Here is a 22,124-nt window from a genome sequence, read left to right as displayed (position 1 = left end):
GCACATTTTAAACGCCTATAGCTGGTTTTCAGCAGAATCACATGGCTACTGTTTGGGACAGCGCCTCCTGCACGAGTCGCTGCAGCTTCCACATTGGGGGAGACCAGTGTTGCACAGCTGCGAGGGCTAATATGCGCTGGCGGCGGAACGCATTTTCTGTTTCTATTAAACATTCAAAGCAGTGTCTCCTCATGCTTCACCTTAGGTACAGCCCAGAGAAAAGCGAACTCCTAGCAGCATGGAACGACTGGGACAGGAAATAGCACAAACGCCAAAATTAAAGTAGAATGTAGAGAATCAGATGGCTAATAAAAATCCCAATCCCCCCTAACAGGAAGCCCAGAACCCAACATCTCCTACTAAAAACAGCCCAAATGACGCTGGACATCGAAAAGTGCAAAAATATTTGGAAAAAAAAATACAAGCAATGGAGTGGAAGGCACAGAATGAGAGGTAGCACTAACACAATTGTGTCATTAAGAGGAGGTGGGAGGGAGGAATGCTAGATGCACATGTAGACTGCTATGGTACCGAGGCTGAACACAGACAAATAGTAATAGAGCAGGAAACCAATAAGAAAATAGTCCCCCAGAGAACATATGAAGAGCCATGGCGGAATGAGACAGTACTAAGTCCCTGCTCTGTGGGAGGGACAGAAGAGGCTATAAACCTACTGTTTTACATTAAACTTTTACAAAAAGTGTGTACACTTAAATTTGCAACACTATTATAACTTGTGTATGCAAAAAGTGCTGAGCAGCATAAAAACATCCTATCTTTGTGCTGTAAGACATTGAAACACATTTTTGTTTTCCCTCATGACTATATTCCCACAAGCTTTATAGCTTTTGTCACTACTGTTCTACACAAGCTGTACCAAAACTGGTAGTCCTGGCTTTGTATGCTTTAGCACTTTAATGCTGGACCTATTTGCTTTGGTCAATGCTTGTTGGTCACAGGGTATCTCAAATGTAAATGTCTCACCACTTTCCACTGCTAAGCAGGACACCGAAAACATCGTCCCTTTATGAAGGGGGTTCTCTTGTTCAGTCCTTGAAGTCTTGTTCCTCTGATCACTTACAAATGTGTCTAAACTCCACATCATTATGGTAGCGACTGCCTTGAAATAATTATTTTCCTTTCGAAAAAGTACTATAAAATTGTGACCAAATGAAGGAATATAAAGCAGCTGCTTCCATTACACAGTAACACCGGAAAAGGTAAATCTCCTGTTGCCTTCCAAATGAATTTCTATGCAACACTGCTTTCAAGATATGGTCAGAGACGTTGTGAAAGTGTGCTATTGCTGTGGATTATAATATCATTACTTTGTCAAACACAATAGTTCTTCAAAATTGAAGTATAGCGTTCACTTCATTCATATAGGCATTGTTAAAACAGAATAAAACTGTTCCATCAAGGCTTAGGAACTTACCACATCATGGCTTAATTAAAAAAAATATTACTTGAACTTTTATTTGTTTTGTTTAAAGGAAACCGATGCTTCTAGCAAATGTATGGATGACAATAACTACAAGAAGGACCAATGTAACAATTTCTTTTTAAAATACAAAAACTGTAGGAAATTTTGGGTAAGTAGAAACACTTTTTATAAATCCTTTCAAGTAATCTAATTTTTGCAAACTGTATGTGCCATATTCAGTAGTTCATGCTGTCCTCTTGTTATAATGTGGCCTTAGGATTTTTGAAAGAGAACGTGATATGGCGAATGACTTGGTTTGGCTTTCTGCAGTGATATTTGCAACTTCCAGGTCCTTGCAGCTTCAACCGGCCACAAAACATGCATCTTTCAGTGTATATTGAATAAACATCAGATTGGTTAATTAGTTATTCATTTTAAGTATTCTTCATTAGCCCTTTTCACCAGGGCCTGATAGCACTTAACAGCACTAGATGGAAAAAATTAAGTTACTGGTGCACACAAAATTCACTAACAAAAAACTCTAGTATAGCTATGACTTTGTTCTTCAGTTCTCAGATTCTTGTTCCAAAGCAGCAGCAGATAAACTGAAATGGTTTCCTTTTCAGTAATATCTACATGAATCATGGTAAAAAGGCTAATCTCTCTCATGAGTCTCTTTCAGGGGTATACTATGCCACTTTAGTTCTTGGATATCTTGGGCCGCTGCCATGTCGTGCATTAAAAGTGTTAATTAAATTTAGTTTGATATCTTACAGGGAGCAACTATAGTTCAACGGCTTCACATGTTGGAACTTTTCCTTCTATATAACTGGTCCTATTACTCTACATTGGACATACTCTGACTTAACCAAAAGACTCTCTCGAATTCCTTTATAAATGAGATTGTAATAATACCAGTTTGCAGAAAGTAGTATTATTACAGCTGATTTCATCACAATATGTGATGAAAATATTTTAAGTCTGAAGTCCCATTAATGCAAAGAACCCTGAAGACCTGAAAACATTCTACTCTGCTCCCATAGTCTGATATGAGTCAAACAGACTTCTAAGCTCTTAGTTCCTTTACTTCTTAAAATATGCTAGACTCCTTGTTTTCTTCTCAGTTAGTAGGGGTTTGAAAAGCTATTGTTAAAAATTGTCTTGGTCAGACTACAACATACTTTGCATTCCTCCTTTCTTCTGTGTAACTAAAAGATGTGTTCACCTGCGTCTAAGTCCCCGGTATCTCTGGAATTGCCCTGGCGCAATTGTATATGAAGAGCACAAACATGAAAATCTGCACCTAAGGCTCTCTAGACTTGCCAGTGGGGAAATCCCTGCATAGCCCGATACGTTATATTGGCAGCTTTAGTTGCTTCCCAAAGTAGTGTTGAAGTTTTCTGTTACTTGAAAAGGCTATCCTCTAGAAAGGATCTAATCCAGCAACCATCATTAGTAAACACCTAAGCCTAGGAACACAAGCTTCAGAGATTATTTCTTGGGTGTAGGGTGTCAAACTTTTAGAAGCTCTATGCATTGAATTCAGTAAAATTAGCAAGTACATCTACAATCTTTTCATGAGAAGACTGAACCAGGACTCTTAGTTGTCTAATATAATGTATCCGTCTAAAGGTAGGCAGAGGCCTTGGATAAAATGTTCGCACTAAAAAACTACATTGACTGGTGGTCTACAATTATAAGTGACACCAGCTCATATTAAGTCCATTGAACAGTGATTGTAACAAGTTGTTTGTGTTCTATTTGTTGAAAATAGCCCAATGCTTCTATGGACCCCTGCCTCAAGAGACTACCGTAAACCTACTATGACAAATGCAATGGCATAAACATCTAAAAGTAACATACCATACTGTGAAAGCATAGATCCTAATTAGTAACTGCATTTCTTGTAAGCAGAATCAAAAACCTAATAGTCTTTTAATGTTAAAACCAATCTGAAATCTAAGACACCTCGTGTAGAATAAAGGATAATGGACCGTTCTGGTTAGTTTTCTGTATATTTATTAAACTTCAAGGAATTTGGGGAAGCACCATTAACCATTTGCATGAAATGCAAAGAATATCCATTTCCACATGTTTTTCAACTGAGTCGTCTGCTAGGTCCATAATTCTAGTTAGCCATGTTATTTTTTTTTTCGGCATTACAAAGAAAGACTGGCATAACATTACTCATTGATTCAAGAGCCAGCCTGCTGCCAAATCACGCCCCCACTCATGTTATCCATCACTGAAGTATAGTTTTTCCCAGTGTTGCTGGAAAATTAAGTTGTACCATTTTAATTGGCTGTATCTTAGGAATGTGACATTTGTCTGCCATTCAGCCTGAGCCAGTTGGCAATGACTGAACTCTTTCCACACATTTCCCCAACACTAGGGTGCCCCAAGGTCGAAAGTGATTTTGGTAATGTTAGCCTACATCTGCCACTGCAGACTAAGGTCCTTATTTAAAGTTTAATGAAGGCTAGACCTCCTCCAATAAGTCCTGGAAATCCTGTCTGCCTCATTAGCAATGCCTTGATGTCAATGGCTCTCTAAATTGATATCCTACATCCACCTATCTCTGTGTAAGGCCCAGAATCCTCAGTAATTATCAAAGGAACATTGAATTAGTAGAAGTGAGTTCCGAGCACTGCAGGCACCTCAAGAAGAGAGATAGAAGCAGACATAATAGTTTCCCACTTTGTCATGCTAAAAGGGATTTTTCGCATTTCAAAAGGAATGCCTTGTAACCTTCCCAGTGCTATGTGTAGATGAGTTTAGTGTAAGGTAAAGAAATCCCTTACCAGGTATGTGCTGTTACATTGCGAAGCCCAGAACGTATAGTGTTGCTAGACTGGGTGGCCTTAGGAAGAGAGGGCAATGTCAAGGATGGGAGGCATTTCTATTTTGATTTCTGTGATAAGAAAATTAAGCAAGCTGAGATGGCAGTTGCAATGGCACTTGATTATCATTGTTTCTTGTGGCACTGCCATCTGGGCTTTCTCTTGCTGTGTCTCCCTTCGTGTCCATTATTGTGAATCCTCTCCAGGTTACCTTCATCAGAGAGGGGACTTCCCAGTGCTGGAAGACATAACTTTCTTGTTCTTTAAAAGTTGAGTTGTTGCCAACCAGACAATGACGAAGCAAGTGCAACCTCTAGCTTTGCTGCTACCAGAGCTATCGCAGATACTTCTTCCTCTTCTGTTTGTTGGGATAGTTCTGTGCTAGCCATGACTGCCTCCTGTGCAGCACTAGTCCTGTGCTAGCCATGACTGCCTCCTGTACAGCACTAGTTTGGGCTTTTCTTTCTAATAGACCACTGATGAGGATTATGATGGGACTGGTACATTAGCTCCATAGGTGACCAGCTCTTGGATCAGGGGAAAAGACCACCAAATAGGATTAGACCGTTTATTTCCATTGCAGGTATTTCCAGTCATTGGCGTACAGAATCCAGGAAGAAGATCACGGGTGCCAGGAATCCATCTCTAGCAGATCCCAAGAATGTGAAGAATAGTCCTCTTCTACTTTGCAGTCAGTGAGAGCCCGTACAACAGAAAGGCAAATTATTCAGAGGCAACCGGCCCCTTCCAGGGACACAACAGCTACTTGTTCCCATTGAGGTAAGGTTGACCTTCATGCTAGCCAACGTCAGACATAAATGGAAACCTGGCAGTGGGGCGGCTCTCACTGTTAGCTATGGTGTACTGTCCACTTGTTACCTCTTCCTGCTATCTCTTAAACAGTGTTTCCTGCTAGATTACCTGGAACTAATTCTGCTACGCCAAGAGCGGTTACAGTGGTCTCTGTAGCAACTCATTTATGATACCTGTGCAGGGCTCACCAGAAGGTTGGTGTGGATGATTACAGTATAAACACCCAGAAGATCCCTTTTTCATTGGAGCACATTTAGATCAGGAAATGCATTTTATGAAGTCAGAGAGGGAGACCCTTAGACTAGTTGGTCTCAGAGAGAATATAATTCAAGCCTCATCATTATAGAATCTATGAAGGTCTCACCTACTAACAGTAGGAAAAACATCAAGCAAAATAGTACGATCATTGAAGAACAACGTAATGCAGAGGAAGTCACCAATCATTTGCAGCTTCTGGGAAACCACTTGAAGGGAAATAGGAACTCCTGTCTTCCCCCTCTTCCTTGTGCTACTTTGGTAGGTTGGGTCTCCCGATATCCACCCCTCAAAAAAAAGAATGGCAAGGGATTACAGAAGAAAAGAGTAGGTGCTGAACATTGCTCAAAGATGCTATTGTCTCCGGTGCAAGACCACATGACTAGCAATACCGCTAATGAAGTTCTTGCAGCTCCATCAAGAAGAACTTCAAAGAGAAGTGAGCACATTCTAAAGAAGCAAGTGAAGAATATTTGTATAGCAATATCTCAAGGACTGGATGATCAAGGGCTCCTATATCAATAAAGCTCTTAATCACTTCCAACCAGTAGTCAATGCGTTTTATAATTTCGGGTTAAAAGTCAACCGTGCCAAATCAGTGTGGGACCGGGTCCAATGTATGTACCTCCTGGGATCTGCTCTGTACACTTAAAGCACATAAGTGTTTGTTAGTTTCGTGGGTGGGGCTACGCTTCCTTCTGCCAGAAAGGTATTCTGTCTCTTGGGCTTCATCGCATCATGCATTTGTCTGATCCCAAATGCTAGCGTCACATTACACTGTTCAAGGAATATCTTGAAAATGAGTCGGCAGGCATTTTACATACACTTCATTTTAGCAGGAAATCAGTCCTTTCAGTTATGATAGTCAGTAAATATATTTCAGTGTCTTCCTTTGCATAAGGCCAATCCATCACAGACATAGTAATAGCCTATCATATGAGGGAAGCTAACATGATCTTTTTCAAGTTCACTGGACACAGTCCTAGAAATAGATACATTTTCACATCTGTTTTCTTTTTTCTAAAAATCGTTATATTGATATTTTGTATAAACAGCAGACAGCATAACCTGTAACCGAGATCGCACTGGTACATATGACCGTTTTGTCTGTATATAACATAGAAATCAATAAGAGTAATCTGCTTGCATCTGCGTGAGGAGGTTAGCAAAATAGTGAGCGGTGCAATGCAGACGTCCAGTGGAGGGAGGTTCCTTTAGTTTCAGGAAAGTAGGAAAATATTAATTGGGGTGGTCGGTCACAGTCACCTGTGGTATCCACCAACTTGGATGTCAATCTATCCCAGTTGGCCGCTATTGGTTGTAGGTGTAGGACTCTTGTTTCTTTCCAGTGGAGTGCTAGGCTCTAATCTTTCACCCATAGCTTGAGCAATCAAATCCATGATGTGGGGGGAGGATGCTCATCCAATGTTGGTTAATCCATTTTTTTGCACACGCTAACTCCACGTTAAGGAATCTGGAAGCCCACTTGTGTTTCTTTAATTGCAGATAAAGACAGATCATGACCACCTCCCAGGAATTTATCTTGGGGGTTCTTGATAATTGACTTCAGGCAACTCAGCCCAATATTTGTGTAGGGAGGGACAATCTCAGAGCATGTTTCAGCTGCTTTAGGAGATCACCCAGTCCAGAAGTCAAAACCACTGGGAAAAACTCTTCTGATGCGCGCAGGGAAAAGGTAAGTTCTGTATAGTATGTAAAATTATATAAGCTTCAGCCTAACATTACACGATTATTTCTGCTAGAATTCTAGAGCTGTAGCACATTCCCTGTAAATAAAGGGCCCTACCAAATTCGCCCTCACAGGTATCTTATGTAGATTGTGATGAAACCTGTGTGAGAGTAATCAAGGCTTTATTGAGCCAAGTGATGAGTGTGCTTCCACCACCCAAGCCATGTAGGAAATTCTTCAGTGCATGTGGGGTGGTTCTGCATTTGTTATGAACCAAACCCATCGAAGGGAGTAGCACACCAGGCCATAGGTAAAACAATGTCCCTTAAAGAGGCCTTAGAGTTCCACCAGGTACCACAGATATTTGGAAAAGGTAGCCCATGTTTGTTATGCCAGCCCTCTCTTAAAAACCTAGCTCATGGCCCTCTAAATGTCCTACAGGTTTGGGTAAAACTAATAGTTGTACCAGGGTTGCGTAAAGGGTGACTGATTAGTTCATCAGTGTACCCCGTGCCAGACAGGGTTATGCCACTGAGATGGTGGGGAAGATCTGTGCCAGAGGCCACTTCTGGAGCCAAAAGCACCAGAATGTTCCTACGGAATAGGAGTGATCTCACAGCACACATGGCATCCAGAGAGTTCCCTGCCAGCCATCTGGCTAGCCATTGGAAATATTAGGGGTAATGAGGTCCCGTTTTTCAGCCGAGAGGCGTTACTTGATCAGTGCTACATGTCTGCGAGACACATGCCAAACAAAGTGTTTAGTAGTTGTAGGAAGCTGGATCTGTATATACTATACCAAAGTAAGGTATAGTGTGCACAGAGTCCAGTGGAACCCCAAATGTAGGCAGAGGTAAAAGTAGATAATACCTTAATCTCTATTTGTGGCAGTGTGGGCAAGCAGTAAGGCTTTTATCAGAAGATAGTGTTAAGCATTTATTGTTCATACTCTGGCGAGAAATGATGTCTCACACACAAAGACTGAACTCGTGCCAATTTGTTTGTATAAAAATATTAGTTATTTTATTTCTAGAACCAAGCCAGGCCTGGTGTAGGTAAGTGAAATAATGCAGTTGAATACAATTGAAATGCTGTTTAATGCAATTGGTTTGTTTACAGGAAAGTCCACAGTAAAAATTGGTTTACATCTACTTTTGAGTTACTTTGTACGTTACTTTTCAGATTACTTTTTGAGTTACTTTTTCTACCCCTTGTGATATGCCTAAATATCACACACGGTCATTTCCTAAAAAAAAGTAAGCAATTCAGTTCTTGTGCATTTGCAGTTTCTTAGGGTTTTATACAAACCAACTCCACACACAAGATTTTTCACAGAAAAGTAGTCAATGCAGTCCAATGGGAGAAAACAGTCTTATCGGTAAGTACTTAGTTTTGGAGTTGGTATTCTGGAGTTAGAACCACGGTTCTACCAGGGTCGAGGATGCACTCTCAAACCACCCTCAGCGGCACTAGGGTGGCCAGGTGCAGAGTGCTGAGGCCGAATATTCTCCACATGGGGAATAGGGGTCCTCCGGTTGGTGGCTGCTCACAAGCAGGCCACAAGATTGTGGGAGCAAAGCTCCTGGTGTTAGGCTCAGGGCAAAGGGGGATCCGGTTTAGCACACAAGGTGACTTGAGGTAGGCCAGAGATCACCATAAACCTGGTCAGAATCACCAGGGAAACCTCCTCTTGGCATTGGGCCACTCCGACACGGGCCATGGGCGTTGGGTTCAGAGTGGTGAAGACTCACGATTTGGCCGGAGCCAGAGTCTGAGTGAGCAAATCCGGTGCTCATGGAAGACAAAGTCTGGTTTGGGAAGGCAGGGCAGGTCCTCCAGGTTTTTGGGGACTGCTGGCTGCAGGATTCATCGGCATTTCGCAGTAGCTGGTTGAGGTCGGGACAGGCCGGTAGGGATAGGGGCCAAGTCAGTTGGTGCCCTCCTCTTCTTCTTTAGCTTGGTGCTTTGGGCCTTCTTATTTTTTCTTCTTTTCTGCGGAGGCAAGGTACAGGTTTGACCCTAATTACTAAATTTAGGGGAGTTACAGGTAGGTTCAGGTTGGCACCCCCTATTATGCCACCCTTCAGTGGGAGGTGGGGTATAAGCCTCACTCTGCTTGACTGGGTCCTACCATCTGCAAGATGACTGAGACTGAGAATTGTGCTTCACTTCGCCTTCCCCACCTGAGGGATGGGATTGGCAAAGGTGGGCATAGATCTCCTCCTAACTTGGTTTTTTTTGGCCAATCCTCATGCCCAAAGTGGGGGTCCGAACCAGTGGGGGCATGTTGCTGGGAGCAGCAAATGGCTGGGGTAGCTCACAAAGGTGGCAAAACTTTGTTCCCCTTCATGGACCCAGCCCAAACTGGGGGAGGAGGATTGGCACTTCTACCCAGCACCACACTCCGCAAGGAGGGCAATATCCGAATGGTCATATGCAAGGATTTGAAGTAAAATGTCATCCATATATAGGGAAGCCACACAGACTATGTTCAAAAAAGTGATCCCCATTCCCACTCTGATGCGCTCAGATCACTTTTTGCTTCAAAACAAGGCAAAATGGGATGGGGGAGGGAGGGCAGCCCTGTCTGGTGCCCCTATATGCCTAAATGGGTACAGATGTTTGCCCCTAGAAGTCGATCTGAATCATTGGAACTGTGTATAGGAGCCTGATCATCTGTACTCCTAGTGCAGAGTGTTGAACACTTTCTCTAGGTCTAATACGAAAGCAGCCATCCAGTGCCAGTTGGCATGCACAACCTCCATGGTCCTATACAGCTGTTGGGTATTTAGGGAAGTGATTCTGCCAGATACAAGCCCATTTTGATCAGCATCAACTGTGGGAGCACCTGTTGGAATCAGGTGGGCAGGATTTTACTGAGGATCTTGTAGTCCATATTCATAATGGCTAGAGGATGAAATGATGCAGGGTTGTCTGCATCTTGGCCCGGCTTTAATATCCAGGTCCGTGTAGCTTTCCATGAAGTTGTAAGAAGACAGTTGGCCTCTAGAACCTCATTAAATATCTAAAGTAGCTGGTGTTTTACCAGCAGCTAGTTCAGTGACTTCCCCCAAAAGAACATCCTGGATTGTAATAGGAGCATCAATCTCATCTTGATTATATGGCGACAGTTGAGGGAACAGTAAAGTTACAGCAAATAAGGGGGTAGCTAGTCGTGGATTGTACAGGTCCCGGGAGTAATTGTAGAAAGTCAGGACAGACTGTTGAGAATACTGCAGCACTCTGAACTTTTTGGAGGGCTGCCACACGAGGCTGCTTGATTTGAGTTTTGAGTAACCACACTAGTGGGTGGCCAGATTGTTTACCCCTACAAATGTGTGTGGGCCAAGTACTCTAGGCATTACATAAGGTTCCAAAAGGACCGCCTCTCTCTCAAGCAGCTGATTTAGGGCGCTCCAAAGCTTCTGATTGTCAACTGCTCATCTCTCGGTATCTACTTTCTTGTGAGGCTGGCCAAGTCACAAAGTATTGCTTTATGGCCCCCTCCTAGATATGGATCCGAGCCCCCATCCCCCTAGGTTTGTGGTTGAGATGCCACCACATGTCTTTTAGGGGCCACTGTTGTAACCATGAAGAGGGCGCTCGCACATTAGTGACTGTTGGTGCCCTATGGAGCGGGGGGATTGAAGCCCACCCCAATCATCCAAGGGACATATGTCTATTTAGGTAGGTGGGTCGAGAGGCACTCCAGGAATTAAGATTGATCCGAACTCAAGAAATAAGTTCTACCAAGTATGATATGGGATCCATTCAGTCTGGCCTCTAGTACGATGAAGTTTCCTTCTTGGTCGATGCCCTCGGAGAGGATCGTAAAACGTCTACCCGTCTTAACCCATATCAAGGTTCCTCTAGTGAAGGTCTAATAGCCTGTAGAGTAAACCTGACCATCCTTCTCATCTGGAGTCTATCTCCCTCCAGTTTATTATTATGAGACTCGTGCAATGTGGACCCCATGGCGTTTTCAATGTGAGTGGATTTTGAATTGTTTGATTGCGATGTGCATCCCTTTAATGTTAAATGATATGATGTGATATGTCGGTGTCTTAGTGGTGGCGGGAATCAACCCCCCCCCCTTTCCCCATACTATCCTACATGAAAGTAAGATTCCAACACCTAGTCCTGTGTAAAGGATAGAAGGAGCATGTAAGACCAGTGCCCTGCTTTACACTCCAGCTCAGTAAGAACAAAATAGGGAATCTAGTCATTTCAACCAGTGGAAATACCAAGACTGGAAGATAAAGTACCAGCCATCTAAACAGTTCTGCAAAAGCCTTTCATAGGCAGCAGGGTGTAGGGTCAGTACAATGGATATTGCAGAGGGCCCAGCAGGTGCTACCAACAATGGGGGATATGATCTGTTTGACTGGCGTAGTTAGTGTCATTGGGCAGCTGCGAGTAACAGTGTACCATACATTGAGTTGGGGGGAGGGAGGAACGAGGCAGCCTTTGCAAGGGACCGAAGCGATGGCCATCACAAGAGGTCACATTCTGTCTTCAAGGTAACCTCTGGCTTAGAGTACATGTCATGCAACAAAGGGGGGCAGTGTTATCATCCTTGTCTGAGGTCCTGTGGAGTTTCTTTGGAGGTGCTGTGGAGTTCCATCGATGGATCCCAAAAGGCAGCTGCTGCTGCTGCTGCTGCATTCAGTGCTGCTATATACCTAATTTTGAGAGTGCAACTTAGTTGGTGGAGGGGGAGGGACATCTCTAGGACACCTTTACAGATGGCCGCGGTGGTCACGACCAGGCAAGAGCAGTGACCTCTGAAGTGGACTTGCCACATGTCTCAATCCGGTCCTAGGTCTATGTATCTGTAAAGAAGCAAGTTTGTTGATCCATCACAATCTTGAGTTGGGCTGGAAAGAGTAAAGCATATTTTAGCCTCATCTGTCAGTTCTTTTTCTTTACTGCTAAGAAGGAAGTGCACTGCCGTTAGACCTCCAGCAAGTAATCTGGGAATACGAAGATTCACTGGCTGTCCTTAATGATCGGATCAGGTTGCCTCTCAATCCTTGTAGTGGATTATTTTAGCCACCACTGGGCATGGGTGGGAGGCACGCACCAGAAGGTGGTGGCCAATACTTTGTGGACCCTTTCAATGGAAAAGTGAGGTGTTAGTTCTTTCCGCTTCAAGGCATTATACCAGAAAACCTTAAATCAGGACCGGTGTCCCCTGTCCTTAAAAAAAACAGCAGACAACGCAGACTTAAATAACTACCACCCGATCTTTAACATATTAACAAAGGCTAAACTCCTAGAAAATTGTGTACACATCTAACTTGGCAACCACATCGACCAAGTCAACCTGCCAAACCAATTCGGCTGTGGTGCAGGGCACAGTACTGATTCGGCTATGACCCACATATTGGATGATGCACTAAAAATCCTAGACCAAAACTAAGCCGGTCCTCTAATCCTGCTCAACCTATCTTCGGCATTCAACACCGTCAAACATGACAATCTTCTGGACCGTCTGAAATATAGAATGGGCCTATCAGGAGGCATACTAAATTGGTTTAACTCTTTCCTCCAAAAGAAATCCCAAAGATTCAAGGTTAACCATCCCAGTCACATTAGGAGTCCCGCAGGGCTCCTCCCTCTCACCTACGCTTCTTAAATTACTCATGGAACCTCTCACCGAAATTCTCAGCTCCTCCAACATTTACTATCACATGTACGCAGATGATACACAACTGTACCCTAAAGGTCACTTCTCTGAAGGACATCAGATCGCTCAATATAACTGTACAAAAAACACACATTTGGCTGGCTGAAAACAACTTGAAACTAAACACCCTCATGACTGAATTCCTCCTCATCGCTCCTTCCAACTAAACCGCCATTATAGAGGAATGGCGTAAACAACTTCCAGCGCTCAATTGCGGCCTCAAGTTATCGATTCAGCTAGATTGGTGAGATTAACACTTGACCGGAATCTAAACATGCAGAAACATATCGGTGTTGCAACAAAAGGAGCAAACATGCCGATGAATATTTTAAGAAAATTAAAAACCCTTCCTTTCCGCTAAGGACTTCAAATTGGCAGAACAAGCTCTAGTAATCCCCAGACTAGATTATGGGAGTGCAATTCTGCGGATTTACCAGCTTTACAATGGCCCCTCTAAGAGCCTCCCTCAATTCAGCTTCCAGTCTCATTATGGGTGCTAAAAGAAACTGCCATATTTCCCCGACTTTAGAGCTCTCAATTGGCTACCATTTGAAGCAAGAATTCAACTAAGAATCGCCTGCATGACTCACAAAGCCCTTCACCACAACACCCCGAGCTATCTGGCCCAGAAACTGGAGCTCCCACGTGGTAACAGGTCCTCTAGAAGTTCCAGCACTCTTCTTCTGAAACCTCAGCGATTTGCCATCCTACAACTGGGCCATTGCTCCAATGATCTGGGATGCACTGCCCCCAGAAACCAGTGAACCTCTCTACTGCCTCTTTCAAGAAAGAAGTAAAGTCTCTACTCCTGAGTAAACTCTCATGAACAACATATCTAACCCTCTCCACGGATCTAGTCCTACTTTGTCTTTGTGCATATACCTTTGTAACTTTCTATTGCAGGACATAATTATGACATTCATTGTTCTTTTGTTCATTTGTCTCCCCCTGTAAAGAGCTCTGATACCGGCAAGGGTCATGTCTACGCTATATAAAACCTTAAAAATAAAATACGTTTGTGAGACAGCAAGAGTTCCCTTAGCCAGATTTCCAAGCAGTCCACCATGTTGCTTCCCTGGGCTCCCTCTGGCAGGCCCACAATGCGGATATTGCTGCAACGTGAATGACCCTGCCTGTCCTCAGCTGTGACCTTGTGGAAGCAAATTATTTAAGTTAGGTTGCATGTTTGTTAGTGGAGGTCCTCCGCATTGGCTGTAATTCAACTCTCTACTTCTCTGAGTTCATGACCAATTCTGCCAGCCACCTGTGGTCTTTCCACATCAAGTTCTCATCAATTACCATGGCATCGATCGTTGCCTCCAGGGAAGTGTGCAATTACTTGATCGCCCTCAGAGTAGAGTCCGGCTTGTCCTTTTCAGCCATGGAGGTCTGCAGAAAGGAAGGGCCAGCCCCAGCCGATTTAGTGTGGTCCATTGCAGGGTTTGTCATGAGCCTAAGGGCTGCAACTGGTCGTGTCTGTAGGAAGCTGGCTCTGTATGTTCTATATCAAAATGAGGTATTGTGTCCAGTGGAACGCTAAAGGTAGGCAAAGGGTAAAAGTAGATAGCACCTCACTCTCTATTTGTGGTAGTGTGGGCGAGCAGTAAGGCTTTATCAGAGGGTAGTGTTAAGCATTTGTCGTACACATTCAGGAAGCAAATGGTGTCCCAAACTTCTAGACTAAACGCCGACCAATTTGTTTGTATCAAAAATATTATTTCGTTATTTTATTTCTAGAACCAAGCCAAGTGTGGTGCAGTTAAGTGAAATAAATGCTTTGCAACATCATATGCAGTGTTTCACACTTAAATGCATGTTCAAATGCAGTTGATTGAATTACAGTTAAGTCAATGTTTTGAAATTACTTTTCAGTCTACTATATACAATACTTTATAGATCACTTTCGCTAATCAGTGTGATATGCCTAGATATCACACTGAGACATCTCCTAGACAAAAGGTAAGTACTACACTTTTAGTAAATAGACAGCTTTTCAATGTTCCATACAAACCAACTCCACACTTAAAACAGTTTTCAAGGAAAAACAGTAAATTTATTTCTATGGAGAAAAATGAAGTTATCGGTTTGTAGGGAAGTACTGTTTTATGGGTTTTGGTATTCTGGGTTAGAACCAGGGTTCCCCCAGGGTCAAGGATGGACTCTTGAAACCCACTCAGCGGCACTAGGGCGGCCAGGTGCAGAGTGCTGAGGCCCAGTGTTATCCAATGGGGGATAGGTGGCCTCCGGTGGGTGGTTGCTCATGAGCAGGCCACAGGGTTGTGGGAGCAAAGCTCCTAGTGTTCGGCTCAGGGCAAAGGGGGATCTGAGTTAGCACCTAATTGACACCAGCTAGGGCTGGGTGCAGGGTGCTGGTTTGCAGTCGGTACCCTGTTGGTTTCAATGGGGATTCTCTGGTTGCAACAAAGACTGCAGGCTCAGGGGTGAAGATCTTATGGAGGTGACCACCTGTTGGAGAGGTAAGTTAGGATGCTGGGACACTGTTGGTTGGGCCACCCAGGGGTGTCTTTTGGCGTCTGGTTTTCTTACTAGCTCCGGTCGGGGGGGATCCTCCAGAAAGGGACTGCAGGCTTCGCTTGGAGATTCGAGCCAGGTCAGAGGTCACCAAATCTTGGGCCAGGATCGCCGGGAATACCAAATTGTGGTGTTGGGCCACTCAAACACGGCCCGTGGGCGTCTGATGCAGAGTGGTGCAGACTCCTGATTTTGTCTGGAGTCATAGTGTTGGTGAGCAAATCTGGTGCTTACAGGAGACAAAGTCTTTGGTTTGGAAGGCAGGGCAGGTCCTCTGGGTTCTTGAGGTTGCTGGCTGCAAGACATACTGGGAATTCGCTGGAGCAGGTTCGAGGTGGGGTCAGGCCGGTAGGGCTAGGGCTAAGTCAATGGGCATTCTCCTCTTAGTTCAGCACGGCTTCTTCGGTCCTTCTCTTCTTGTCGATTCTTGTCTGAGGAGGCAAGGTTCAGAGTTGTCACACGTTACAGGTAGGTAAAGGTGGGGACCACTGGGTCCCTTACTTGGGGTGGGTACACCCACTGTTATGCCACCCTCCAGTGGACATCTTTCCCCTTAGCACAGATACATCCCAGACCACGCAGTGTGTGTCCCTAATACATTTTCCCTAGTTTCACCAAGACACTCGCCACCTTTTTGTTTTTTCCAGCTGTCCCTCGGGTGCTTTACTTCCCCTGCTCATGCTGTTCTTTCCCTCATTTGCATTACTGTCTCGTGTGCTTGTGGGTCCCCATGCCGATCTTTCGACACTGTTCTCTCACTCGTTTCTCCCCCGCCTGCTGTGTTGCTTCACCCCTCCTTCCAACCCGCCACCTGTAGCGGCTCATCCAATGTTTTTTGTAATACTTTCGTGCTGCTTTTTTTGTTTTATACGATCCATCTCCGATTAGTAAACAAAAAAGGTGTTCTTTTTGCTATACTGCAGAAAAGCCATGTTGCAGTAAAACAGGTTTAGTTTTTCACTCTTGCGTCGGCTGCTATTGTTCTTCATGCTTTGGAAATAAAAGCTAACGGAAAGACCTGATTAAAGATTTTGTTCAAAACTCAATTGAAAGGACATTTAACAAGCATAATTGGAACGTATTTTGTGGAAGAATTTCCACTTCTTTCTTTTTGACTTTCTTGTTGGATTATAGATACAGCGATCGGGCGTGCTCTGATGTATTGTAGTTTATCATTGTTCTAGACTTTGCAGTCCTAGAAAAAAAACACCCTGGTGGGTGGGTAATGTAACATCATATGAGTACCCCAAAGTAGCACTGTTGAAATGTATCATTTAGACTTAGTCTGTCAATAGATGTGCAGATCATTAAGCAAACCCACGAAACTTTGGAAGTAATACAGCCAAACACATCTTTGTTTCTTGTGCTTCAGGCATAGGATACATATTGCAATCCACTGCAGCTGTGCAGCCCAAATGTAAAGTTCTAAATCGGGTTCTCCCAGACCTCCCTCTGCTGGTGGAACTTTGGATTTCCTACTTCTACCCATGGCTCCCATCTTTCCTAAGCAGAGTACTAAGAGTTCATTAATCTCCTTAAGTAGTCAGTTGCACTAGAAGCACTGATAGTCTTGTAAAACAGGATAACTGTCTAGGGAGAAACACTATTTTTGCTAGGGCTATTCGACTAATCTATATTGGGAGACTAATCCAGAACTGTAAGCATAGCCGTATCGGCAAAATTTCCCTTTTATCCTTCAATGGTGGCCCCACCGCAATGGCAAAGGAGTGTCGCCCCACTGCCTGGCTCTAAGCCAGCAAATGTAAAATAAAACTATGTTCTTGCATCATTTTATTTTGCGTTTGCTGGCTACTTGCCAGTGCTTTAGGGAGGGGTGGGGCAGGTGCATGGGAGTTGGGTATGAGTGCTTCGTGCACTACACTCTCTTAAGTGCTCATGTGTGCTTGGCCGGTCATCTTAGTCCAACCAAAACATACATGTGCCCCTAGTTTTCTCCAGCAGTTTTGAGCTGTTTTGAGCAGCCGGGCTGGAGAAACCCCCACAGACTCCATGGCCTGAGCGGATTGTCTATCTAGCCCGCTCAGGCCAATCCGTGCGCTGCTCTGCAGCACGGCGATTGGATGGGAGTCTGTCCCAGGTAATTATTATTTTTTTTAAATCGCTTATTTGCTCATTTCTAACACCCCCCACACGTCCTAGGTGCAACCCAGACCCCGTGCTCCCTTCAGCCACCTCACCACCCTTTATTTGTGGCAGCCGCTACTGGTATAGTTGTCTTCCACTGCGTCCGACATGACTCTACAAATCTGTACCCCTAGGAACCTATATGTTACAGGTTCCTATCTGATGTGTGCAGGGAGCATAGATGTGTTTTCTCCCGCACAAAATTGGTAAATGCATGTTGTTTGCCATTTCCCCTTTAAAAGCGAAGTTAGTTTTGTATTCTTCTACTTGTATAAGGCGTTTAATCTCTGCATTTATAGTATTTAAGTATATAAGTAAGTCATACACTTAGAGACTGATGCTATGCAGCGCTCTCAATGTGTTTTTTCCAGCCACTGCGTCCTTTTTTAAGTCTCGCCTACGCAGCGCGCATGTTCTGCATAGGAGTGAGACCTAATGCCATCGGCACCACTTTTGGTGGCAAAAACGTGCACGCGTTGCATTGCTTGCACATCTTGGCGATTTCCTTGCGGAAGCATGCGGCACCATATGGTCGCACGCTCCCGCAAGAGAATCGCGCAGGCCCCCTCCCCCTGCTGCCGCGTGCTTGTTGCTACTAGGTGGCTGCCCGGGCAATTGGTGCTTCATCGGGTGCTGCGGGCCCTTGCCCCCTTAGTGGCCCTGTGTCTTTCGAGCTGGCCCTCCAGGCCCTAACACTCTGCCGTGCCCCACAGCTGTGCTCAGAGTCACCGTCCGCCACTGTAGCAGTGGATCGTCGCAGCCACGTCTCTGTCCCAGGCCGCACCACCCCTCAGCCTGGCTGCGCAAGGGGAGCCTTGCCAGCTGGTGATGTGTATTGGCGTCACCGTTGCTAGCAGACCTGCACCCGCACCATCAGCCCAATCCTTCTCCCAGGTACCAGCGGGCACTTTCTATGGTAGAGTGGGTTTGAAGTGGCCTGACTGAATAGTATGCTGCAGTCTCTGCTTGTTATTTCTTTATACACCTCCCAGTCCGATACCAGTTTCAACAGTGCTACCTACCTCTCGCGATATCTCCAAATTAGAAGTTAACTTGGGAACTTCTGCACGCGCTGTCAACGTCAGGTGCTGCTTGGGCAATGGTGTATTTCATTATTTCTTCGCATAGTGGCCTGTCGTGCCATTCGCAAACAAAAAACACACGATCAAGGTGGGGTTTTTAAACACACGGAAGAGGATGCGGAGAGCACTGGGTTTTCCGGTAAGCAAGCCATTGTATTTTGTGAATAAATACAAAGCGTATCAATGACATATTAGTACATTTAACACATTCCACCATCATTCGATGTTAATACAAGCATGTCAAGGTGATTGTTTGTAGACTCTGAGGTCACCGTGTCAAATTCTTGTGAAAGATGAGGTAAAAAGAAAGTATGCTGATCAGTTCGCCTCTTGTTATATCACCTCCTCCTTTGTCATCAGTGTACCACAGTTACCTAGTTTATGTCCGTGAATGTGGAACATATGCCCCTGCAACAGGATTCATTCCAAAAGTGATCTCCTCCAGATGTACGTCCTTGTGGAATTTCTTATTTTTGGGTGTGCTCCTATGCAGGGCTTTAACTGAGATAAAAAACTGGGGGTCAATCAAAGGGCCGTGGCCGATATAATTAAAAGTGTGGCTTAAAACACGTAAGGTAGAAATCTCTGCTTAGCATTATGTGCCCCCCAACTTGTATTTTGCTGCTACTTTCTGTGTTTGCATCCAGATATATAATAAAACAAGTAACATTACACCTACAGCAAGCCAGGACTATTGTCTTTGTCAATGGTTGTTAGTTGCATATGATGAATAAGCAACAGCCCCAGTTGCGTTAATTCCCTTAAGAATAACGCAACTGGATCTTTTCACCCCCAGCACAGGGGGGTTCACCTCAAGAGCACCACCCACCGTAGGATCCACAACATTGTAAAACTCGAGTGCGATTTCCAATACCCGCTTATTGGACATTCACTCAAGAATAAGCAACAGCAACAGCAATGGCATATTTGCATAAAATAGTAGTTAAAATGTTCCAGTTCTGAAATAAAGAGACTGTCAAAGAACTGTAACGAACCCCTTTAAAGATTCATCAGACAGTAAAGAGTGGTACTGCTGCCAAGTTGAAATTTGTTTTCCACTCCGAGGGGGAGGGCTATAATAGCGATCTTGAAAGGGAGCCGTTTCAGCACCTGATTTTCAGCAGACTTGGGTCACCTAAAGACCTGCTCCTTTGAGTAAATGTTGACACGTTGCGGCCAGTGTGTAACAGCCTCCTCGGGGCAGACAACAAGGTACGTGTCACTCTAGTCTTTCTAATCCCTCTGGCCCATAGAGCTGCATTCCGGCTACTGTGATGCTGTATACTCTATAATAGTGTACAATGGGGCCCCTCTTAAGATCAGGCGTTTTGAGCTCCTGTTTCTGCTGATACAAGTAGCTACATGGGCTTTAGGAAGACCGTATTGTGTCTTCGTCAGAGGAATGTTGTGATTCCACTGTTCGTAATGTAATGAATCCAACCCAGACCCTGATTCACTCAGGTGAAGGACAGATTTACAGTGCAAAGGCACGTGGGAACTGTTGAAGGTTACATGTCGGTGCAATTCTGGGCTGCCCTCCTGTGATCAGTGCGGGGTGGAATGACTGGCAAAAATTGTATTTCTTCCCTGCTGCTTGCATGCTCTGTAGAATGCATTGTACCTCCTCCACAGAGCTACATTTTAAAGAGCAAGTCCACTAGTTACATCTATGGTCGGGCGTAAAATAAGAGTAGAGTCCAACTTGAGGTTCTAAGGAGGGTTCGAGAAGAAAGTGGATTTGGATTGTCAGAACCCCTTTTAGAAGGGCCCGCAAGGTCTACTGGGTGCATCCGTGGTGGCTGAGGTCTTTTACTCCTAATGTCCTGGGACCCAACATACTATGGATGCTAAGCAACTAGGCCAAGTATCCCCTTCTGCACTTAACTCATTGGTAGCTGTGGATGAGCCGTCAAAGGCTCCCTTGGGGGATGGGAAAGTGTAGATACAGGTAAGTGAGCACAACTTATAATTCAAAGTACGCACTGTATGAACAATAAATTAACGTGCATTCGGATACTTTTATATGAAAAAAGATTTGATTTCTAACTCCACATGCAAAGGAATAATGGTACTCTCATGCAATGCCATACTCCTTTTGAGATTGGGGCTGTAGTAGTTGTCAGGCATATCACTGCTCCACCCTCTATCTTGTAAGGTGTTCGGGATTATTTCCCATTTAATGGTGGCTACATCTAGGGAATGAGTACTAGAAGGCCATACTCAAGAGTTTTCTTTTAAATCATTAGTTATTAGTAAAAAAATGCCTGTGGTGCCCTAGCACCATCGCAGTCTCCAAAATCAGTACATCTAACGCACAGGCACAGCGCTACACACTAGCAGTGCTCGCGGGTGAATCACTGACCCAAGAGGCGAGAACAGGACGATCGCCTCTGTGCAACACCCGAAGCAAGATGGTGGCCTCCTGCATCGAGGTAGACCGGAGGTCCCGAGTACGACTGTGGTGTCTGGACCTCTTCTGACAAGGCATATCAGCGCTGCCTGCATCGACGATCGCGGTCCAGAGCCGGCAATCCCGATATGGCGCTTTCGGGTGAAAATACCAGCTGACACTCCTGAGGACGCGAGGGGTGCGAGCAGAGAGGTAAGCCGCTGTGACCGCCGGAGCCTTGAGAGATTTGCAAGGCCCAAGAGGAGACGACCCGAGAAACCCCAAGAGCTGCAAGCACCATCTGCATCAAGGCACAGAGAGAGGGGTCCGAGCAGGTGAGGCCCGCTGATTGGGGACTGCGGCGGAGAGCCCAGCACCATGGTGTTTGCAGACACCGTGATTACCTTCGCTTAGCCACATGCCGAGTTACATTGGCGGCACCCGAGCAGAGGAGATCTCGGAAGGCCACAAAGCCGCGCTGGGCAGGCAGAAGTCGCGAGAGACTGCTGTAATTCTTTCACTAGCTGGCCCCTGTTACAGCATTACGACCTACGGTGGTGAGTGCTCATCTTAAAAGCGTACTTGCGGTAATTAACATACCAGGCTGCCCTGGGCTGATTTGGGGTGACCGCGATATTGCCCAGAGTATATGGAACTGAGTAAATAGTTGTGTGCAAACAGAGGCCATCGAGTCTTTACCGTTGGAGGAGCAGCTGGGATCACTAGACATGAGACGCGTAGCCCAGTGAGAAATGCGCAGTGCCTAGTGGCGTAAGCCAGGAGGTTGCTTCACCATGCTCTGGGAACTCACAGTATAGTTACTTGGCCCGGTGAGACTTTACATACTGGGATGGATTGCTGAACCCATCTGCGCCCTCTGTTCGCGTATGAGTGTGCGCGCACATTTGTGTGTGCTTGTGCGTGTGATGGTGTGTGTGGGCATGTACCTGTGTGTACGTCCTTGGGTATTTTTGTTTGCATTTGTGTGTGCCTGTTCATGTCTGTGCTTGTGATGGTGTTTGCGTGTGCATGTATTTGGGGGTTTTTGTACTAGAGCATGGGATTTTATGTGTACTTGTGTTTTTGGATGTCTATGTGCTTGTGTGTTGTGCGCATATGTGAGTGTGTGCCCACATGCGTACGTGCATGTCTGTGCGTGTGATGGTGTGTGCACGCAGGATTTGTTATTCTCTGGCAGCCACTGTCCTGGAAATTGACTCTTAACTGCCAGATGCCTGACCTTAAGATGGCCACCAGTGTACATTA

General features: G+C 44.9%; 1 protein-coding gene across 6 annotated transcripts in view; it reads left to right on the top strand.

The window, feature by feature from the left end:
- Nucleotides 1–22,124, top strand: part of CHCHD7 (coiled-coil-helix-coiled-coil-helix domain containing 7) — a 97,298-nt gene that overhangs the window by 61,118 nt on the left and 14,056 nt on the right. For 4 of the 6 annotated variants that reach the window (XM_078687285.1, XM_078687288.1, XM_078687286.1 and 1 more), the window contains one exon: nt 1,494–1,592. In XM_078687285.1, coding sequence (XP_078543411.1) covers nt 1,494–1,592 — 99 coding nt within the window. Of the gene's footprint in view, nt 1–1,493; nt 1,593–4,846; nt 5,044–22,124 lie in introns of all 6 variants that reach the window. The other 2 variants (XR_013610537.1, XR_013610538.1) reach the window with 1 other exon arrangement.

This window comes from Lissotriton helveticus, chromosome 4_1, assembly GCF_964261635.1.
Source record: "Lissotriton helveticus chromosome 4_1, aLisHel1.1, whole genome shotgun sequence".
Classification (NCBI taxonomy): domain Eukaryota; kingdom Metazoa; phylum Chordata; class Amphibia; order Caudata; family Salamandridae; genus Lissotriton; species Lissotriton helveticus.
Note: the sequence above shows the minus strand (reverse complement) of the source record. Positions and strands in the feature narration are given on the sequence as shown.